Source organism: Spodoptera frugiperda, chromosome 28 (genome assembly GCF_023101765.2).
Source record: "Spodoptera frugiperda isolate SF20-4 chromosome 28, AGI-APGP_CSIRO_Sfru_2.0, whole genome shotgun sequence".
Lineage (NCBI taxonomy): Eukaryota > Metazoa > Arthropoda > Insecta > Lepidoptera > Noctuidae > Spodoptera > Spodoptera frugiperda.
In genome coordinates, this window is record NC_064239.1 from 7,729,262 (window position 1) to 7,752,585 (window position 23,324).

The 23,324-nt window shown below is 34.3% G+C and overlaps 1 protein-coding gene across 1 annotated transcript; it reads right to left on the minus strand.

Annotated features, from left to right (window-relative positions):
- Positions 1-2,114: 2,114 nt before the first annotated feature.
- On the minus strand, positions 2,115-23,297 carry LOC118282125 (chitin deacetylase 1). Its single transcript, XM_050705934.1, has 12 exons — positions 23,130-23,297; positions 20,469-20,572; positions 16,651-16,762; positions 15,594-15,721; positions 13,954-14,096; positions 13,048-13,090; positions 12,736-12,912; positions 10,907-11,045; positions 10,137-10,240; positions 6,530-6,672; positions 4,148-4,369; positions 2,115-3,141 (listed from the first exon to the last, which is right to left on the minus strand). Exons 1-12 carry the CDS (start codon positions 23,227-23,229, stop codon positions 3,060-3,062), a joined length of 1,497 nt encoding a protein of 498 aa, XP_050561891.1. The 5' UTR covers positions 23,230-23,297; the 3' UTR covers positions 2,115-3,059.
- Between the last annotated feature and the right edge of the window lie 27 nt (positions 23,298-23,324).

Genomic DNA, 23,324 nt, shown 5'->3' on the forward strand with positions numbered 1-23,324 from the left:
TTATTGATAAGTTGATATATTACGTGATAAGTTGATTAAAATCGAGCGTCCGAGATAGCGGGACCAACTTTTGACGGGATTTTTACTGGCAGATAGCTGATGTACTATAATCGAAAAAATACACCCATATTCTATCAGAAGGCATTATTCTATGCACACGAAGTCGCATGCAATTGCTAGTTACAAAATAAAATTGTCCTGCAGAAGAAACAACTAAATGAAAATTCAACGCTTTATCTACTAAGCACCATTCACCGTTTAGTACCGGCTACCTGTCAGATAGATCTTATATTCAGTAGTCTAGGCATACCCACTTCAACGCTGCCTTAAAATAGCCCAAAACGGTGTAAAAGAAATACTTTTTCTACCTCTCTTAGACACATCCTCAAATTACGTGTGAATGACACGAGATACGCCAATGTATCACAACTTTGGAAACTTGAACTGTAAAATCTAACATTTTACAACTCAGACTGTTAAAGCTATACACATACCTTAACTGATCTTATATTCTGATGTGGTTTACAAAAGATTTACTTCTTCAGAGGTAGAGTGTGATGGATTTTAAACATTATATGTATCATTTTCCTACGATTATTGTGCACGAAATCTTGAATGCTGGTCGTGGATAGCGTTGGTAATTCCTCCGACGTTAGCTCATAAGTGCAATCCTATCGATTAAGACTATTAACACAACTGGTGTAAAGTATGAACTATCGCACATCTGCCTGTCTTATTGGTGAATAAGAGAAATGATGTTGTTATATGTATATAACAAAAACTCGTTGTAATAGCAGCTAATGCATGTGAATATAGGGAAAGTTTCCGAACAGCCATCCGCAGCGCAATCTCAAATTAAATCTGCCGTCGGGTCGGAGTCGCGAATGCCAACCGTCGTTATAAAATATGTATACAATAGTCTTTTTTTCGGTACTTTTATTAGGTAATGTATAGACCACGAAGCTCTTTATAAGATCAAAACAAAAATTGTTTCTTAAGCTCTCGCTCGTTCGTGTCAGGTAAGAGGCTAAGTTGAGACAAGTTCCTTTATTGTTACCTACTGTTTCCCGAGCTCTTTTTTCTACTTGTACGACTCTGTAATACCTTATGCTGAATATATTAAAGCTTTATTTCGTAACAACGAGACACAACACCAGCTGTACGAATAATTTCGAATTCTAAAAAACTGACTCACATTGCTGTTATAGTCCAACACTAAGATGAAATCGTAATAGTAGTCGAACTAAGTCGCTGCGGACTACCTAGTTTACTGGAGCCCCGGCTGGAAAACCAGGAGTAGGAACAGGGTGGTTTTTCAGCAAGAGTCTGACACTCCCGCTCGCCTCCTGATTTTGATTGATTTTCCCCGTGAAATAGTCTCAGACCAGTGATCATTCTGTTACAGACTATAGTGGTTTACCGAAACGTAAATTTTACTTAGTTTACAGTTGTTTAGTATAAGCGATCTTTAGAAAGACATCGACTTAACATAATACATCACATATGTAGGAATAAGTAACTTTGTATTATAGCAACACAAGATTCATACTGCAAAATACAACACAGTGCATGCTTAGCAATGTACTGGGCCATATTAAGGGGCGGTGCACATTGCGCCGACGTCCACTCTCTGCTACCGACGGACAGACCAACTGAATTAGTTGTTGCATCTTGCGTATTATTTCATAATTACACTGCTACCGTAACTGTAGTACACTGTATCATACGTAAGATTAATATGGATTTGTTTTTGTTAAGGCTGTCAAAATTATAAATGACTAGACGATTTTTGTTCTGTGAAGACCATTATTCTCTAAATGGGCAAAAATTCTACTTACAATAAACGTACTAGTCCTGATAGTTTTACTACACAAATACAAATATTTGAAATGGGATCGAAGCCAAACTTTGCTATAAAAATTTACAGATTCTGCGAAGATTCAGTTACGTTTACTATTAAAAAATAGAAGTCCGATCAGTACTTTCAGAATCATTTGTGTCGTGTTTGATAAATATTTCTATTTACACAAAATTTTAAATATAAATTGCAAAAAGAACAAAGGTAATTCTGAAACCGGTGACTTACGGCTGTGAGGTAATAAATCAAACAAGCGTTTCTAAAATATATTATTTTATTCGTTAACAATGAAAACAGTTATTCCACTTATCATTACAAAGCACCAATGTTGTTCAGAGATATTTTATATAATATATATTTTAATGTAAAATCAAGCTAGGAGTATCTCGAGGTATTTCTTAACAACTTTGAGGGCTACAAACAAAACTTTAGACCAAATATGTTGCTAATTTAAAAAAAAATCTTCGCTTGTCACGCAACTCGCCCTCAGTGTTGTCATTGTTAAGGAGTATTTTGGTCAAAACATGGCAACTGTTCAATAAGTACAAATAATAATTACACGAAATTTTATATCTTATAAATAAATTGTTCGAGTTGTCTCGCCACAAAGTACTAGAAAGAACGTCTCATGCGTAATCATTACAAATAATAAATTGCGACGACTAGTCACTATGCCTTAATTACTTAGAACACGAAATATATACAAAATGTTCGTATGTTTTCTATTCAGAATAGAATGTGACTCTGGATTTCAGAGACATGGTTAACGACTCCTGTGTAGAATTGAATGATAGCGTCTAGACTACTTTTGTCCATTTAAGTAGTTACATTTCGACATTACATTTAATTACGTAATTATGTCAGCGCGTTAAAATGAATTAATGAAAGTAAAATTGTATGTGTGAGAGAAAGGGTTTTTTATATGTTACTAATTAAACTACACTGCGTAATTTTCTACTGACATTCAGAATTTCTCTGGATTCTAAGTGGTTTACTCCAGTGCATGTTATTCTGCATTATTTACTAATTTATTTCTACTTTATGGATGATATTAAGGAACATGTTAGCACTACTTATCATCCCAAACTCAATACACAATGTCAACACCATTTGAATCATTTTAAGACTTAAACTTTAAGGCAAATCTATTCTGAATAGATAACATACTCGTTTAATGTCAATATAGGACTACTCATACTCTCTACTTCCTCCTAAGGTTGTCGGGTATATAGTTGTCTTTGCCAGGAATTCCCGTCCCACCAGAGTCACCTAGCCATGGGTATCTGCGAAAAAAAATTACAAGTTTACTAATAGCCAAAGTCCTTATTATACCTTTATCTTTATCTTGGTGTTGCAAATTGTAAAACATTGACAAACAGTAATATGGTTCTATTTACCAGGCCCAATAACCCCCCTTTCCAATATTCCTAATCCGCGATTCCCCAACAACCCTTAAATTCCTAACCCGCAAAAGGTCGAACGCACTTGTAACGCCTCTGGTGTTTCAAGTGCCCATGGGCGGCGGCGATTACTTACCATCAGGTGATCCGTCTGCTCGTTAACCGTTTAATATTCCATTAAAAAATGTTATAATATTATATACTGAACTGAATTCAGTAATTTTTATTTCAAACGTCTTTACCAGTCTGTCTAGCCTAAAGAGATTGTCTGTCCTTACACAGAACCTTTTTTCCATTAGCCAATCCAAATACACCCAATTTGGTTCTGACAACGTTGTTATGGATTTTTTACATTCTATTTCTGAATCAAATGAAGCTATTCTGCCGCCATTTCCCAGCTCATACAATCTCAGGCGCCTACCAAAAATTCACAACGATGTAGGGAAAACATTTCCTCTTTTTATTCGATAGATGGAGCTGTGACACCCTGGTAGGAAGTTTTAAATTTTAAAACTCCGCTAACAAAGTAAGCAAGCCCATCTTTGCGTGGTGCGTCGTAAAATGTACGTCGTATAATCATACTCGTAGCTACAGCCTTATTACAGCTGAAAATGTGTCAAAGGATTTCTGTTTTATTTTATTTTTCTTTTTGGCCCCCTTTTTTAGCACAGGGAAACATGGAAGTTTTGTAATTTAGTTCTACTTTTAGTGTTGCGACATTTCTTTCTATAACCAACCGACTTTTTGATGTTTTCTTCTTGCATCATTTGTTTAGTACAGTTTTGAAGTTGGTGTACCTATTAATGCATATCAAGAAATAATAAATGTTGATACAGAAAGTACCAAAACTAAAGCAATTCAAATATAAAACATTATACTTAATACTTACTGGTTGGGGCAATCACTGCAGGTCTCCATATACCTCGTGTCAGTGAAATTGGTATCAGCAGGTTTGAAGGATAGTGCACATTTGTTGGGCAAGTTGCATGGAGCCGCCGGGAAGTCCTTGCGATCACATCTCCAAGCTTCGTAGTTGTTGAGAGACTTCACTGGTTTAGGGTCTGTCATCCAGGTCAAGGCTTGGGTAACGGTTACAAACCATACGTCCTTCCTGTTAAACACAACATTTCATTATATAAGTTTTTAAACTGACATGGTCACTAACACTAATATTAGAACTTAAGACGGGCTTAAGACAGTTCATCCGTGATCGTGGTGCTTGCAACAGTGCCGAAATATCGGAAATTCATAGACATAAATAAACATGGTAAATATCCCGTTCGTTTCGTTATCTTAAGTTCTAACAAAATTTCATTGTACCTCTATTATACATAAATATGTAATATAAGATTAAGCTAACTGATCCGGAGCTGCGGACTACCTAGCGAGTTTACCGGGGCTCCAGCTCGAAAAGCAGGAGTAAGAACGGGGTGGTTTTTAGTCAGTTAAAGTCTGACACTTCCTCTCGCCTCGCCCAAGGCGGGAGTTCGACTATGGATGATTTACACCTCAAAAAAAAATTTGACTAACTTCTAAATCTTAGATTTTACCTATTACATTGACCAGTGACCAGAGAATGTTATGTTTCTCCTTAGAAGTCCGCGTTATACCTTTCACCGAAGTGAGCACTCAGTCATAACAAATTATTATTTTTATCATCATACAACATAACATACTTAACATAATTATAATTACAAAATACTATAGTTATTAAGATATTTTACACAAGAGCGCCCATTAGGTCCATATCATTACTTAATATTAATTTCACCCTTTAATTTTATACAGAAATATACGAAATGTTATATTATATATCATCATTATATCATTACATATTATGTAACTCTCGATATCCGAGAACGCCTTTACGAAATTTTTTCCTCGAAAAGAATTTTAATGTTTTAATTTAAAATTACGAGTCTGTATCTCTCGCTCGCTCGGATCAAGTAATTAAATCTTAATAATTTCGTATCTACATGGTAACTAAGTGTCAATAAGCAGATATGTATATAAAAACCTGTATTTTGTATAGTCTCACCTCATGATAAACACCTTTCTTTACGTAATTAGTTTATAATTAAACTGAATATTGTTTATTCCTTTACACTCTATTGATTTATACAATTAATAAAAATATAAGTGGCTAAAACTAAAAGTTTACACTACTTACAAAAAATATTTGACTCGAAAAATTTTTTAGATACGAAACCGCGAACTAAAATAATGACCTATACCTACTTTGTAATAATGCTTGAAAATGTTGAAAAAAATACTTTTTTCTAATGTAAATGAGGTAAGTTTGAATAAACTAAAACAATTTCTTTGCTTAAAGTTATTTATACTTCAACAACTCGGTGCCCTCTAAGTAGGTACTACTTAATATTTTATTTGAAAGAAAAGGTCAAACTAAATGTGTGCTATCTCACAGATATGAATAGTGATAATCACATCAACTGATAACATAAACAAACTTTCAACAATTTTTTTAATATCCAAATCGTTTGCGTAGTAGTACTACACTATTAAATTCGTACATTTCACGATTATTAAAATTCAAAGACTTGATCACTGTTGATGAAACGAAAAAGGTATGTAAGCTTCGTAGTAACTGGCGTTCCATTGCCTCTGCATACCCCATGGGAGATAGGCGTGAGGATAAGTATGTACGTAAAACTTAATAATGTGTCAATATCATGACCAATATATAAATATACCCATCCATTTTCGAATCACTTGAACTATAAAAAACTCAAATCAATACATAACAATTTACATGTTTACCTTGACTAAACCACTCAATAACTTGAAAGTAAAATTAATACGAAAACAGGAAATTTTAGATTAAAAAAATGTATAAATCTTTTTTGTTTTAATTGACCTTTCAAGCCTACAATTACTTCAAAATGGGCTCGTTTCTGCTTGGAAACAAGAAGCGGAAAATTTATTATTGCTTTGAATATTTTTGTCACCTTATAAACTGTGTTTACTTTAGTAATATTAATGTTAACTTTACGGGGTTTTACCAATAAATATCAACAAGCTTAAGGACTCAGGTAAAAAAACTGCACTTTTCCAAATTCTACATGGAACACTTAAAATATTTTATGCATGCCTATGCCAAACATTGCATTTTAAAAGCATTGGAGGATAAAAACGGAAAAATGATCACGCAATAGTTTTTCACTATAGAAAGTATCATCACCATCATTTCTATCCACTACTGAACATAGGCCAAGATTTTACAATACTTAGTACTTAAAGCTTTACTCACAAGCCAGAGGCCCACTGCAAGAACTTGTGAAGACCTCGCTCCAGCTCCTTAATCTGGAACCAGTTCGTGTGGAACGGCATCATGTAAGGAGCTCGGTTCTGTTCGTAGTACCGGCTGAAGTCTTCTTGCAACCATTCTAGCACCTGCAAGAAAAAAAAAACTAGTTCAAAAAATCAAATTCAAATTCTTTATTTGCAGACTATGGGTGAGCTAAAAAGATGTTCTAAAAATAATAAAAAGAAAATATTTTGGGTGGATGTTTAAATTCCGAACATCGAGTTTTTAAATTTCGACTCGTTCTATTTCGAACTAATTCTGCTCTTAAGCGAATGTGAGTAACAAACCAGATCTTGTTTAATGGTGCAAAAATATGTTAAACTGTATTGAAATGTAACAAATAAAATATGTTTCAGAAATTGAAAACATTCACATTATTCTCTGTCATAATTTCTTAAATAGTCCAACAACTTACCAATGCTTGAAATTGAACTAAAAGCAAAATTCTTCAGAAAAATTAACAGTCATTCAAAAATTGATGAGCAAAAGAGCATGTACTGCAAATACACAGAACGAGAAACGAACCTGTTTTATCAACAAGTTGCTGAAGTTCAATGCTAATATTTGTACTCATATTTCAAGCCTAAAATTTTTAAGCACTCTTCTCAATAACTGCGCTCAAACGTGATTTAATCGGAAAAATCCACATTTGAGAGGGTTATTGCACCTTTGCAATAACGTCTGGTCAAGTCTCAAGTAGATTATTATTGTTATTATATGTATAACTAGTAGTCCATTGACATTTTACAAGAGCTTTGCATTTTTAGAGGACGCAATGTCCTCTAAAGATCTCAACAAACTTATAACCAGCACGGCGTTTTTTGTTTTGAAAACAATACAAAAAGGTGGTAAGCGCGCTGCCAGCGTGCTTGCTGACGTTGACGCTGACGTTGTAAAATATATCATACGACATACGATTTGAAGTTCAAATTTAAATGACAATTTAATTGCTGGGTTGGAGCGGTGTTTGTTAAATACAATACCCGGTGTAACATTTCAATTACTAAACTAAACTACAGTTTCACTGTACTAGAAAATAGCAATACAAAAATACCGATTCTGAATTGTAACATTTCAATAGCAGATACTTTTGCAATTTAAATTAAAACCAACTAGTTGTACCTAACTAGATAGTTTCACTAAGTACTAGAAATTATAGCATCATTAAGCAAAAATACCGAATACTATTAAAACTTTCGGATATTACCACGTTTAAACTAACTTTTCAGTTATCATTATTATTGTAGTAGATATCTAGGTAAATAAAAACATAAAGAGCACACAGCAATTTAAATTAAAACCAACTAGTTGTAGCAACTGAATAACTAGATAGCAACCAACTACTAACTGATAAAACACTGGTGTACGAAGTTTTTTATACCTGTTATTCACGTTTTAGTTATAACGTTATTATGTATAGTTATAAAGAGATAAAATAACAAGTCGGGTGACCGCGTACGTGCGTAGGTACTAGAAATTATTCTCGGCTTCCGCTCCACTTATCTATACAGCTATGTACAAATATTTACTAAGTAGCCAGTGTATAGGTTTATCTTATATATAAGAATATATTTTAATTGATATGTAGTTCAAAAGCTTAGCTTTAGCCCATCGCTTTGGAATGACTGCAACTAGTGGCTAAATTCTTTCATTTTAGTATTTGCAACAGTCACGATATAGTTCGAGAACTTTTTAAAGCAGGTCTTGTCTATAGTGATTATATTTTTTATATACATAATAAAAATTCTCCTGAGTGGTGGGTATAAACATTCAATTTAACATACTCATGACACATAGACACGAAACAATAATTTGTGCGGCAATCGAACCCGCTACTCGTCTCACGGCAGCCCGGCCACTGCGCAAACAGCGCAATAAAATTATGTTGAAAAGGAACGTTATACATAGGTACGTACGTATAAATAAATACAACTGAGAATCAGTGCATAAAATTGTTCTCAATTTATAATATTTCGGATCAAAGAGCGTAAAATCCTTTATTTAATATACAGTACGGGTTAAAAGCAGTTTTCTGTTTTTGATCTGTTAAAAGGTTATTGGGAGTCGGGGAGTAAATAAACGAAACCGCTTCCGAAATACCAGACTAAAGAATATAAATATAATTTATCTTGGAAATTTTTAATTGACTGCCTCTTGGTTGTGTGGTTGTATCCACAACTGCCGAATATTCGGTTTTCGTGTTTCGGTTTTTGAGTACAAAATTCGCGAAAGCATGCAGACAAAACGCAAAACATGGAGTCTGTAATTGTGCTTGTGTTAATTAGATAGAACTAATTGGTAAAAAGTAGTGAGTATTTCTCCAGTATTATACAGTTCTATTCATTAGACTGAGCCTCCCATTAAGCATATTCCAAAACTCCGTGATGAAAATAGGAATTTTCGTAAAACAAACAAACAATAAATGACGTGGTAATAATGATTATACTCGAAATTGTACAAATGAAATCGATTTAAATAATATCGATTAAATTTTGCAATGGCTACAATCTACATACATAATTAGTCGCGTCTATTACAGAACATATTATCCACAAATAACTTGAAACATGTCCATTGTGGACGTGTAAATGTGTACACACATAAAATGCTAATCACATTAGCCATAAAAATGCAAATGGACGCAAACTATTCATAATTCCAAAAGTTTTACATAAATGTTAATTTTTAATAGAGCTTATATCATATCGTACGATAATTATATAATGCGAATCAGATAACGCTTTGTGTGGATAAGTAACGTTAGTTTAAATAATGAAGTCGGTTAAATAGGGGTCAAGTGTTACTGAATCCTTTTATGTATTTATAGGTACTTATTCCTTATACATAGGTACCTATATACATTAATTCACGTCTATTATCCGAAGAGATTTAAATAAATCTTAATATTCTTGACAATATTCTTTATTCCCTTGATTTTACGGTTTTATGTATATGCGTATTTTCCCTACAAGCAAGTTCTACATGTTTCCGCTGTAAAGATGTACGATGTATTTTTCCCTAATAAGGGCGGGTATCATAGTCAACTACAAGAATTGGCTACGGATAAGTGGTAGTGATTTATAGATCATGGGCCAAATTTTATTTAAGGTCGTATTTAATATATTTTTCCCCCTTGCCTGGATTAGTAGATATTAGGTATAAGGTAAAAATATTTCTATAAATACTAATACCTATTTATAATCTCCATTACCAAGAGATATAAAATAAACGTGGAAGTCATCACCCACGCTGCATTCACTCCTACATTGAGTTAATTATACTTTATTCTACACAGACGAATAAAAGGACAATCTGCTCAGACAATCTGTTTTTGAAGTTGATACTATACTACATAAAATGGTCTTCTCTAAGAATACAACAATTCACTTACATGAGAACATTAATACATAATTATCTTAGTTATTGAGAACATGAAAGTTTAATTAAAATATTACCGACTGTGCTAATATTGTAATAGGGTACATTTTTCTATCATCGACACCAATAACGATACATATCTCGATATTTTCTGCAACAACATGGTACCAACCTCATCGGAGTCGTGATTATGTAGCACACACTGATCGAGATAGGGGCAGTGTCCGCCCTCGTACGTCTCTACGTAGTGAGCGTTGAACGGGACCTCCCACAAACCTGCAAAACAAACAACCATTTTATTTGTAGCAATACTTTAAATTCAATGAAATGTATATTATCATGTGTATTTTATGTCGAATCATTAAACTCGGCGCAGGTCAAAAAATGTTGACAGAGGCAAGTAAACACCAAATGTGTACTTTTATCCTCGTATATCGAAAGAAACATTTTGGTAAAAATGTCGTAATTCAATCTGTGAATGGCTCCGGTGAGCAGTAATTACACTCTGAGAACATTGTTCCAGCCACGTGAAGCAAGTTGGTGTTCGTATAGGAAATGTGTGAGCACCTCGTTCTGTCTAACGCCACGTTGCACGCGATACTAAAACTTGGTAACGGGAACGCTGTACTGAATATAGGGTTTCACACAATGTTGGTGTTACACGTGGCTATTGGGAAAACTATTATAAAATGTAGTTACAAAACATAATTGCTTACATGTTAAGTCATATAATTACGAGTTAGATTTACCTCGACTCTGTGTTATTTAAAGTTTTAAAAATAACTAAGTTCTAACTATACAAAAAACTATATGCACCTATGATCTCATACAAAGCATCGTATGCGCCCAAACATCTGCTCACAGTGCAGGTTACCTAACAAATCTTTTCTACTTCTTCGCCAGTTTATCTAACTATCGAGGACGTAAGTTATGTTCACCCACCTGGGAACGACTTGGTCGGACAAGTGCCTGACTTGCACTCGTGCGCGATCTTATAGTCGAGTGTGTATGGCCACACGGGGATCGGCAGTGGAGGCACGCCCACCGAACTGTCGTAGATGTAACCAAAGTCCTCTAACACCTGTGAACAACGTGGGTTACGTGTTAAAAACGATCTTAAGAGTAAACGTCCCATCTTTACTATGGCTTTAGTAAATTATTCAATTATGCTACACGATCCATTTAAGGAATGTGTGTTGCGATTGTTATTTGATAAATAAATCCTGTTCTACAATGATGTTCAATTCCGTAACTACGTTTGCATTCGTTCACTTTTTTGTTTTTACTCCTAGCGTAATTTAATCGTGCATTCCAAACAGTACTTCACACAACAAATCCCATACAAAGTGTACTTCAATCAGTTTTATTTAGATACGTTCGTCGATCGGTGCCTATCAAAACGTCGATACTCGGGCGTACCGGCTTGTTTGACAACTGACGTACCTCCCCGATGACGACGCACTGCAAAAAAAATCTCTACGTATTTCACTTTGTATTGGGAACGTGACGGCCGTAATTGTCAGGTAACGAATAGACGCGACGCTAAAATATTGACGCCAACTGTACCTACGGACGTACGCAATATATCGAATGACTGTCAAAATATTACCCTAATAAGCTACCTGATATTCGATGTGAGCCAATTTGGAGACAAAGTAATGTACGAAAAAATCGTCAGAAATAAGAATATTGAATAAAATATGACATGTGAAATATACGAGCTGATATGTAATTTCGTTAAAAACCTTTGTGTCTTCTCAACATGAATATCACATAATAAGATTGTGTTATTATTTCAAAGTATTCTCTCTAGAACGTCCTACAACGCCTACATTCTGGGAAAAAAATCACCAACCGTCCTTATTTATTCACAAGAGACGTTGCAATAGTTTTAAACGTTGACTCCCAACTTAGTAAAATTACTTATTGATGTTTGTGACTCACGTCACAAAGAGAATTTATTCAGTCTCATATTTTATTCTTTACCCAAAGGAATCGCCTACCTAGCCGAGGTAAAAAGCATCGTACATTTTCCCCGTGTAAACTTTCTAAAAAGCAGGTTGATCGCCAACTTTAAGTCCTATTGAAATGGAATTGAAAATCTTTCGTACATACATAACTAAACTACCAACTGTCTGCGGTTGTACCTACTACGAGTATGGATATTTTTATCTATTCCTCAATCGTAGAAAGTGATATAGGCATGATACCTAAGCGATTATGACTAAGTCTTGATATAGCATAGCTTCCTGTTTAATACCTATATTTCACAATTCTACCTAGATTCATGTTGCCCATATCTTTTACAAAATCCACCATATTTTCCAAGGCCGCACTTTACCCAGATGCCAAGCACAACCTCAATACTTTTCTCATGACATTGGTACGAAATTCCTTTACACTACATTCCCATAAACTTGACAAATAAAAATATATTCCCACACAATCACACAACTTCTCGGTCACCGGCAATAATATAAAAGTTACAATATAAGGTCCCTTTTGAATGGGTACGTTTTTATTAAGATTTCTATGAAATAGTTTAAGAAATAAGTCCTACCTTGGACTTTAGTACCTAGTTGAAATCGAACGCTTTAAATTATGACAATAGAATCAATCGCAGTTTTACCTATACAGAATTCATAATGACTAATGAAAAATGGTTGTCAACTTATTTTATCGTATACACTTCTTATGAAAATAAAAGTTATTTTATAAACTAAACCTCATACAACCCTTTGTAATATAAAAGACAAAATTTCAATCAATACCTTGAACTGGGTATTTCTGCCAGGTTTAAGGAAGGGTGCTCTCGTGCCGACGATTTCTGACCGCGACACATTGGCAAACTTGCCAAGAATTTCGCGCATGCCAATCATCTCACCGGCCCATTCTTCGTAGCCTTTGTCTTGGAGACCTTGCTGCTGCGATACCGTGCCCGTCGCTATCTGAGAATTGCACAAGCATTGTTTTTTACAGGTCGGTTCTGTCGATACTTGAAAATATATCTGCTTAGAAATCAGTTACATTGGCCGGGATATCGATAAATTGACAAGGTTTTATCCAATTTTAAATGAACTCACCTCATGACCGTCATGTGCAAGGGCTTGGACTTGCGCGTAGTTACTGAAAGAAAAAATCGAAATTAATATTTTTCACCTACTACATATGTATAGAAGGAGCATAATACCTAGAACATTATGAAAATTACAAGTCTGGAAATTCTAAAAAGCTAGATATTAAAAATTAAATATTAACATAATTCATAAACGATGCAAATCGTTATGTAAATAAACTACAATAAGAATCCAATCACTAATGGATTATACATAGACATTAAGCTATAGATAGTCAAAACCGCTACCGGCTATCAAAAGCGGTTGAATAATAGTCACATTGTAATTAACGTGAAACTTGTATAAGTAATTACCAAACTATCGTCCAAATTAATCACAGGAACTTGGTAAATTGTTTATCACTAATTAATTAAGACGGAGATATTAATTTTATCTGTAGCTTTTATTCCTAACTTCATTACACAGATGATAATTATTAGAAAAATATAACGCAAAAATAATATCTGAAATGTTCTTTTACGTTGTAATAATATTAATTAATTAGGTACTTTTTTCTAATTAAAGACGTCGTAAAGCTTTAATGTAAATTGTTACGTAATTAGTTATTTCAAAATGACCAGAGGGGGCGAAATGGGATTCTCAGTACCTAATAATTATCATGGAGTTTAACTACTATACTATATTATTCTTGTAATAGACTCGTCTGCTAATGAAATATTCTGTTGAACAATATACTCATAGTTTTGAAAAGTGTAACTTAACCTTTGCGAAATTACAGAGAAATGTTTGGGGTGTTACGTCACTATAGCTCCAACAGTAACTGGTATTTTCTTCGTCTCGGATTACTTACCCACACGTATGTATATAAAAGTAATGTTCCTTAATGTAAACAATGACACATTTAGTAATTACCTGTACTCGTGTGACAGGAAGAAAGTGCCTCTAATGGGACAGCCATTAGGGTTCTTGATTTTCCCATTGAACACTTTCTTGTACAGTTCGAAGTTGTTCAAGTTAACAGCGCCGTCGAATGTCAGCATTATCATTTGGGGCGTCTGCAAGCAAATACAACATTTATGTTTAATATACTTAAGATATAGTTTTGCTTTTAAATTTGACTATAAAATTATGGTGAAAATAATTAATACAAAAGTGTGAATATTGACAAATAATGGGTGTTTATTATTATCGTATCATTTCATAATATAAATGAATACTCAGCGGTTTTATATATGACCCAAGTAAACGACTAGAATACTTTATAAACTGAATATATACTTTGTAAAAATATTTAGGTACTAGACGACCGTAGAGTTTACTTATCACCTTTTTTACTTTATTTGGTTTTCCACACCATTAGGTACCTACAGTAAGTAATACAGTAAAGTAAGGGCGACTACTTATTGAATTTGGCCAAGCTACGTTAAATTTTCTCAGGTAGGTAGAGAGACGAACAAGAAATTTTATGAGGTATCTTTTTTCATAGCAAAACCCCTGTTGTTTTCTCGGAACATAACACTTTTTTCTCTAAACGTACGATTTCTACGAAACGTTAAGCTCTTAAAAGATTGGCCATGACCAAAAGTACCGTGTTTACATATGCACACGTAACTCCGATTCAGGCATTTAGTATGCACGACTTGACTTTTGCATGCGTAAGTATTTTTTTTTTTATTCCAATCTCAGATTACCCAATTGTAAACATGTTAGACACGGTCTTTTTATAGAATGTTCGATGCACAAATAAATTTTAAGGAACTTATTTTTTTAGATATTTTCGCATCAAATGGTTCTACAAAAAAAAGGTTTTAATATTAATTTATCAACAGTAGGTATATAGTTTCTCGAAAACATTTATTGGAGTTGTTTAGGTACGATTTTATAATTTTGAATATATCTAAGGTTGATTTTGTGAGTGCCATGCTAATTTTGTGTAAATAATATCGGCCGATTTCTAATTAGGTATACCTGTTTAACATAAAGTTCATAATCATAATAAAATCTGCTTATTTGGAACTGTGCGTAAACAGGAGTAAACCAGGAAATCACATGATATTCATTGAAAATTAATAACTATTGTGAATGTTTATGTATTTCAATAAATAAACAAGTTTATTATTTGTTTGTTTTGTGTAGAATACAGGTACCAGTCAAAATCAATTGTTTTTTATCGAAAAAGCATTTAATAATTTGTACGAGAATAGTTAAAAGATTATTATTACCTATTTTACGTCTACTATACATGTAGATACCCCATAAATTACCTACGGGGGCTTGATCCCTACCTAGGGATTATGACCTAAAGTTTTACAAATTAAAAACGAACGAATATACGCTTTTTTCTGGATTAATCCAATCTATCCAATAATGCAACAAAATGTTTGGATCAAAATTATCCCACAGAGTCAAAATAACCCAAACTTATCCGGAACTCTATAAGAAACGAAAACAAGTTTAGTTTAATATCAAAATTAATGAGTAGTTCATTATTTTAAACACTCGTAATAGAAATTCCTATTATCAATATTAATTTCATTAGTTAATAGACTTACGTCTTCTGGATCGAGACCTCCAGGTATGAGGGTGCCATCTTTGGAACAGAAGCAGTATGGCAGCTGGCATTCCGCAGGATCACACTTAGTAGCCAGGTCCAAAGGTGCTTCAGTTATTGGTGCAGGAGCTAAAAACAAAAACAAATTAATTTTGGAACTCCGATTTAGTTCGTAAGTCATTGTCATTTATATTCACTAAAACAAAGTGTTGGAGAGCCATGCTTCGGCACGAATGGGCCGGCTCGACCGGAGTGATACCACGGCCTCACAGAAAACCGACGTGAAACAACGCTTGCATTGTGTTTCGTTGTGTGAGTGAGGTTACCGGAGGCCCAATTCCCCCCTTCCCAATCTTCCCCATCCCCAATTCCCGAACAACAACCCTTAAATTCCTAACTCCCAAAAAGCTGGCAACGCACTTGTAACGCCTTTGTTGTTTCAAGTGTCCATGGGCGGCGGCGATTGCTTACCATCAGGTAATACGTCTGCTCGATTACCGGCTTGTTTCATAAAAAAAAAAAACAAATGTGGATGATCTTTAAGACCTCAGATAAAGAAACAAATTCCCTATTTATAAATGCATCTAAACGTGATATCATCATGCAAAAAATCTCAAAAAACTAAATGTTACAAGGCTGAATATAATTCAAGGTGTGAGGATAAAATTCAATAGACGTGCATTCAATAGTCACGCTTAATCTGTAAGCTTATTTGCTTATTTATTTACACTTACTGTAATTAAATACATTATATTTCTTATGATTCATTCAACTCAATAAAACTATAAGAGGGTACACAAATCTGCCCCGTTTACGAAAAATACTGAATTGTATCCAGTTGTGTCGTAAACTGTTTACGAAGACATACAGACGTGTAAAATGTCTTCACCCCAATTAAAAGGTTTATAGTTTTGTTGATTAATTAATAAAATAATGCAATACAAAATATTTGAATATTAATAACTTTCCCTCAAACTTTAAAACATTTAAAATTAATACCAAAACTCGAAATTAATTCAAAAGTTGCACAAAATTTTGTAACATAAGTAGGTACCTACTTGTGGCGATGGGGCCGCATCTGGCTTCAGCTTTGAAGGTACAATACTTGCTGATATCATCGAAATATAATCCAGAGGGACATCTGTTCAAGTAAGGATAGCCATCCACACACTGAAAGATAATAAATGTAATTAGTAAATTAATTTAATCATCAACTAAAGTTAAAAAGAATTAGCTCTTAAACTTATCGTATGTGTGATCTTTCTGTTGTCCAACTAAATTGATATCTACATATAGTAAGAATTTAAATAAAGTTCAATGACATCAGAAGCTGATTAAAGTAAACATTTGAAACTGCTGCAAACATAATGTCAAAGCCCTGGTCTGATCATAGACATCGAAAAAAGATGGCTCTAGGTACTTATAATCTAACTTTTTATGTAGGCACGGATACTTCACTTGCTGCCTTGCAACATTGCCGTCTCCCTAAGTAGGTATGTGCCGTAACAGACGTCGCACCGAGGGGACTCTAGGTCTATTAGAGGTGCCCAGGGTTGCCACCGGGGTGGTTTAAGTGAGAAAAGAATCCCACACTCACTAGTCTTTTATCCCCAGAAACTTATTCTTGGATTACAAGACTCGCTACAAATTACTTTTTTATAAATGATCTACTGTTTATTTCTTATACATTCAATGTGTGCAATATACGATTTGACAGATACACGAACACCTAATATGGAAAATGGAATCCTACAAATGTCTTCCGTAAGAGGAAGTCGAAAAAAATAAAAGTGAAAATGAAAATGTGAAGCTTATTCGATCAGGTTAGCAAACATTTCTTGGAGCCAATCTACCCAAAAACGAAACTTGACACGTCTTTTAGGTACCTACTTACACATGTACCTCGAAATGAGCGAAATAATATGTTTCGACGTATCAACTTCAATTTTCCTCCCAAATGTTACTTTCAAGTGTATTCGTGTATAAAAATATGTTTGTTTCAGACATTTTGAACTCCGATATGAAACTTGATTATTTGTTGTCAGTCAAAAGTGAAACTTGTGAGACATTATTAACAAACCTGGAAATCTATAAATGTTTCAAACAAACATAAACTTATTGTATAGAACTGGGTAGAATATTCAGGTAGGTATTTAGATTCTTGGAAAGTCGGTTTAAGAATAGGAGGAACCTTGGAAGAACTCAAGGTTCCTCCTATTCTTTTTAATGTTTACTAAAATCATAGAGATAATCATACCATATGTTATACCTATGTATATCAGATTTAATAGGTAATTTTTGTACTAAAGACTTTGTAAGTAATATGTACCAAAGGTGTCCTTTAAAGTTCTCGTAACATCCTGTAACTTGGTTCCTAGTTTATAATCATATTTCATTTCTTAATCTGACTATACTGGCCAACACTTCAATATAACCACAGCAGGTAAAACAAAGGAGACACTACTATAACTAGACATAACATAGTTACGGTTATGGGCGGCCATTTTTATTTTTGAATCCGTCCAATTTCGCGGACGTAACATAAACTCAAGTGTAATCCCAGGGGGGTTAGTCACGCGGGGTTACGTTATTACATACAACGGCATACGAAAAAAGGAATCCACCGTTTTATGCGAAAAATGTTCGGTGTTTGTCCATAAAAATATGAATGTAGCGGTTGTGCCTACCCCAAGTGTATGCTTCGCAGGATAAGAGAATAGCAATAAGCGCTTCGGGTTTCCACCTTTGTATTATTAGATGTTGATGATCGGGAGGCCCGGTTTCCCCAAGATCGTATCGGAATAAAAGTCTAAATACTAGTTTCGAATAACATATAAGGCCATATTCGCCTTGTAGGTGTCCTTTGCAAAAAAGCACCTATGTAACTACCTGTGTATAATACCCCGAAACTCCTAATCTTAAACCTGTTACGTTAAGGATAAAATTTACATTAAAAAAATACTGTCGTGTTTTTATTAATTTTGTTACCCATGCAGTCTCAGATTCAGTGAACTTAAAGACGATCAAGATCAAGGCCAGACTTTATAACGAAAACACCGACGTTACTGCATTATTGCATGTTAAAAATCTCTTAATAAAAGCAATAATCAAAATAAAAATATTCGATTACAACTTCATTTTTATCGAAAAAATATCACAATACTGTACAGCATAATCTTATGCGTGTTAAAACTTAAATAAAAGAGAATTAGTCTTATTCTTATTCGTATACTTGAAAATGGAGAGGCATTTTTGCTGTGTCACATATGAATAAATAGACCTAAATCTATTAGTGTTGCGCGTGTCGTGTGTAGTCAGGGTCATAGTGCTTTTCCACGAAAGATATGCTATGCTACGTCTCTGTGGATGCGTCTGACTTCCACCAATTATATTCATATGTACACATAGCTTAGCACTGGTGGAAACCGACGCAGCTAAACAATGTTGTTTGCTGTGGAAAGATGCGTGCTATGGATGCGTGCTATAGATGTGTGCTATGGATGACTTCCCTACTATCGATACTTTGCATACTCGAGCTGCGCATCTTCCTCGCACAGCTACATAGTTTATATCAGTGGAAACGGTGGCATAGTTTCACAGCTTAGCTATTATATTACATCTTCATAACATAGCTTCATAGCATATATATCTCTGGTGGAGAAGCACCCTCACACACGTTCGTCACGACCGCGTACCATCGCGCCTCCGTCGACTTAACATTCAACGGACATAGGTAATAAAGACGCGTGAATAACAAAAAACTCGCTGTAGTCCGGTCACCAATACAAAAATACCTCGAATACCGATATTCTCGACAAATACTTACACCGCATACGAAAAACTAGAACCCAATCATTTTTACGTTCCAATTCCGAGAAAAACATTTTCGAATTAAACCACAAGCTAAAACTCTTGTAGGCTATTATTGGTTGTGTCGAAACCGGTCGATCGAGATTTGAAAATGTCAATATCTGCCAAAATAAATACTATAGCTCCGTAATAAAAACACGTAGTATCTATTTATAGGTATTCTGTATCTAATAATTAGATTGCTTAATAAAAATATGGCAATTATTATAGCAATTTTGTTCCGCTAATAAAATATTCTACTGATTGATTGCCATATTATGTCTGAAATTTCACATAGCCATGTGATAAATACACCTCGTCATATAACATACAATATGGTTGTATGCAACTTAATTGATGTTGTAAAAGTATGTATATCCAAGATTATGATACGTAATGGATACATCATATGTATCTACGTTGATTGAGTATTGTATATTAAGACTGTAATATTTCAATTAGGTATATAGGTACTCAAATAATAATAATAACGAGTTGTTGGTTACGTGGTCAAGTCTTTTGTCGTTAAGATTAATTCATTTCTCATTTCTTGTGATGTGTTATGTTTCTATACTTTCTATGAATTGAAGTAAAAACACTTCGAAAATATAGTAAATACAAATTCTCATTTTAAAAGCTAAATCAGTGAGGCAAAGTGAACAGTGAATCTTCCTTACATAATATTCAATATAGGAAGCAGTTTCATAGAAAGATATAAAGGGTATATTTAAATATTGCCGAGAACGCGGAAGTTCAGTCAGTCAGGCCAATTATACAATTATTGTTTATTAGCGTTACATCGTTTAGAGTTGAACAATAGTCGATCACTTTCCTTCTACCTTCATACTTTTAATTGTTAGTAATTATCTATTGGGTATTTGGAAAACTAATAACTTTCAATAAAACAGAAGCTTACAACCCAATGACTGAACATAATACATATATACTCCTGTCTTGAAATAGCTGTAACTTTTTTCGATACATTGAAAAATCAATACTGGTATATTATATACAAAGATCCACTTACTTGGTAAAACCGCCTACACGTGGCAGGGTCAGCAAAATTTCCATTGCCCTGTGTTCCTTCAGGACACACGAAGTCCTCAGGTTTATCCTTCTGCTGGTAGCTTCCTGTAAATCAACAAACTAGTTGAAAGATATAAAATGAGATCATTCTTTTAACATTGTGTCACCTTGTCCTAGGTATTTAAAACTTCGTCCTGTACAAATACGAGCTACAAGCTTTAGCGCAGACAGAAGACTACAAAGTCTTTACTTTATTAAGGGAAAACCTGAGAACAGTTTCTATTTGATTTTCTCAGTGGAATTTCTCTTAAATACATAACGACGCATTCTTAACAGTCGGATGGGCTTAATGTCGCTTCACGTAATTTCACAATTTTAATCGCTATTAGTAAATTAATGTAACAGGAATCATCTACCGCATGTATGGTTACGCTATCTTATATGTATGTGTATGTATGAAACACTTTCAACACTAATTTAATATTATTATATAGAAAGGTGAAAGTATGTTACGCAATTGTTTTATAGTCTCCCGAAATGATCGAACACTATTAAATAGGGAAGTCACGATTTAAATATCATTAATTCTATAAAACTTCCTTATCAAACTAATTATCGAATTCTTTAGCCAAATAAAGAATTAAGAAGCCACTTAAAATGCAAAACGTGTTACGTTATTTAATGAATCGATTATCTATATTATACGTAATCGATTTTCAAGGATTTATCTAATTCGTGTAGGTACAGTAGACGTAAATAATTAAATTTTACTTTTAACTTTAAATATGATTAATATCAAAGCAATTCAATTTACGTTTGAAGAATTTAATTTGATCCTGTTAAAAATGGATGAAACGCGCCACTATTATTTAAAAGTTTTATGAACTTCACTATTACGGTACTGGGTGTCTTGATAAATTCGTTAAAAGATTTTAACCAAAAACAAATGCAATCACGTCGGTGGACTTTCGTTGAATATAAAAGCTATTAGAAAAGACTGACGCTAAGCTGTCTAGACATCTTGCCAAATTACGGCCAGTTACATTTCTAACGCGAGTCTCGGTCTCACTTTAAAATGCCATAAGGTCTAGAAAACACTAAAAAATAACGAACATTGTTTTCATTTTCACAATCCATCATCCATGTAATATAATAAAAAAACATATTTCTTAAAAAAACGTTTACAAAGTCTTAGTTTATCATCAAAAAGAATCTTAACAGACTTCATCTCATTTGAGTTGTCTTCTAAATAAGTTTAGAACATTCTACTCCGAAGGTAATTTGTGTTTAATTAATTTTTAAGTAAAAAAACCTCAACGACAGACATCAAAACAAAAAGATAATTAGAAGGCAGACCTCAATTTATTCATACCGGCATTTTTCTAACAAAACAATCAGCCGTAGGCACAATAGGTCTGAGAGTTTTTGGTAGCTCAATGTTTCCTACTCATTCAATTGTAGATTAATCTTTAAGTGCTTATCTCAGTTTGCAAGCAGACAGACAAACCACATCGCATTCCTCATTCATTATTTATAAGCTAACTGATTACAAAATTTAGTGGGCCTTTGGAGGTTTGTGAATTGATTGTGTGTCTGTTTAACGTGCCAATAAATTGTTTCATTCTGAAACTATAGGCGTCGGTTTTGAAATGTTGTAGATATATGTAGGTATTACAAACAAATATGCACTGACGTTTCTTCACCTTCACTTCACGTAACGCCTGAATTCAAAGAAATGTTTCCACAGAACATGTTCGTAGTCATAGACTGGCTACACTTAGGTACTGGTTTGTTCTTTTGGTTTGTTTGACAGTTGTTAATTACTTTTGTTGTAGACTGTACCAGGGCTCTGTCCCGGAGAGTTAGACGCGCTTTGCTCCCGTGAGCTTTGAATTTACGAAATTCGTTTTGGTAAACCTAAACACTTGGAGCAGTACTTCTAAATTACAGGTGCAGACGTCTCAGCGTGGATTTTATTAGATCTGAAGTTAATTTAAAAGTTCTCTCCGTTTCAGACTTGTTAAGATTTATCTATCTAAACTTCTTTCGGGTCACGTAATTAAGCACAGAGCAAATGAGAATCGAAAGACTTTAAGACGAGAAATCAGTGAGACATTGCCGCCGTGGGCCATAAATTTCCGGACTGAGCCTTGTGAGATAAGTACACGTAAATCAGGTAACTGCATTCAGCAGCGACGTAAGTCGTAAGTGTCAATATTCTCGATCGCAACCGGTCACAGGCCTCAATGTCAAGTGAAAGAAAGGACGTGCCAGACGAATTACAATTAGGCACATTATTCAGCCACATCTGACGCTTTCTAAATATAACATGTCATCGGGTACTTTACTAATGTAATGCAAAACGCTTCTACAAACATTTTGTCACACGCTTTCACATTCGACGTTATTTTATGAAATAGTAAAAATTCTAGCTAAACACGATGAATAGCTTTCACTGAGTATCATTTCGTTGTAACAGTTACGTTAACGAGTAACGAATTGATCGTCGGCCAGCTTGCATAAGATTACGAATTACGCATTGGTTTTTTTAAATCATTATTTATATGTGGAAAACCGTCGTAATGTGGTGATTTATCACTAAACAGAACAAATAATGATCACAAAATTATAGGCAATATTTACTGGAGGAATTAGGACTAACCATTGATTAAAATAGCACAAATAAGTAATATTCGCATATAAGGTAACCCGGCCATGGCGTTCGCGGTCCGCACACTGTTCACTGCGTATAGTATCGACATGACGCCTTTCACCGGCGCGCGCGCACTGCGCCGAGCCGCCGGGCTCGCGCCTCACGCTGCCATCGCCAGCCGACCTCCGCGGGCGGCTTTCTCCT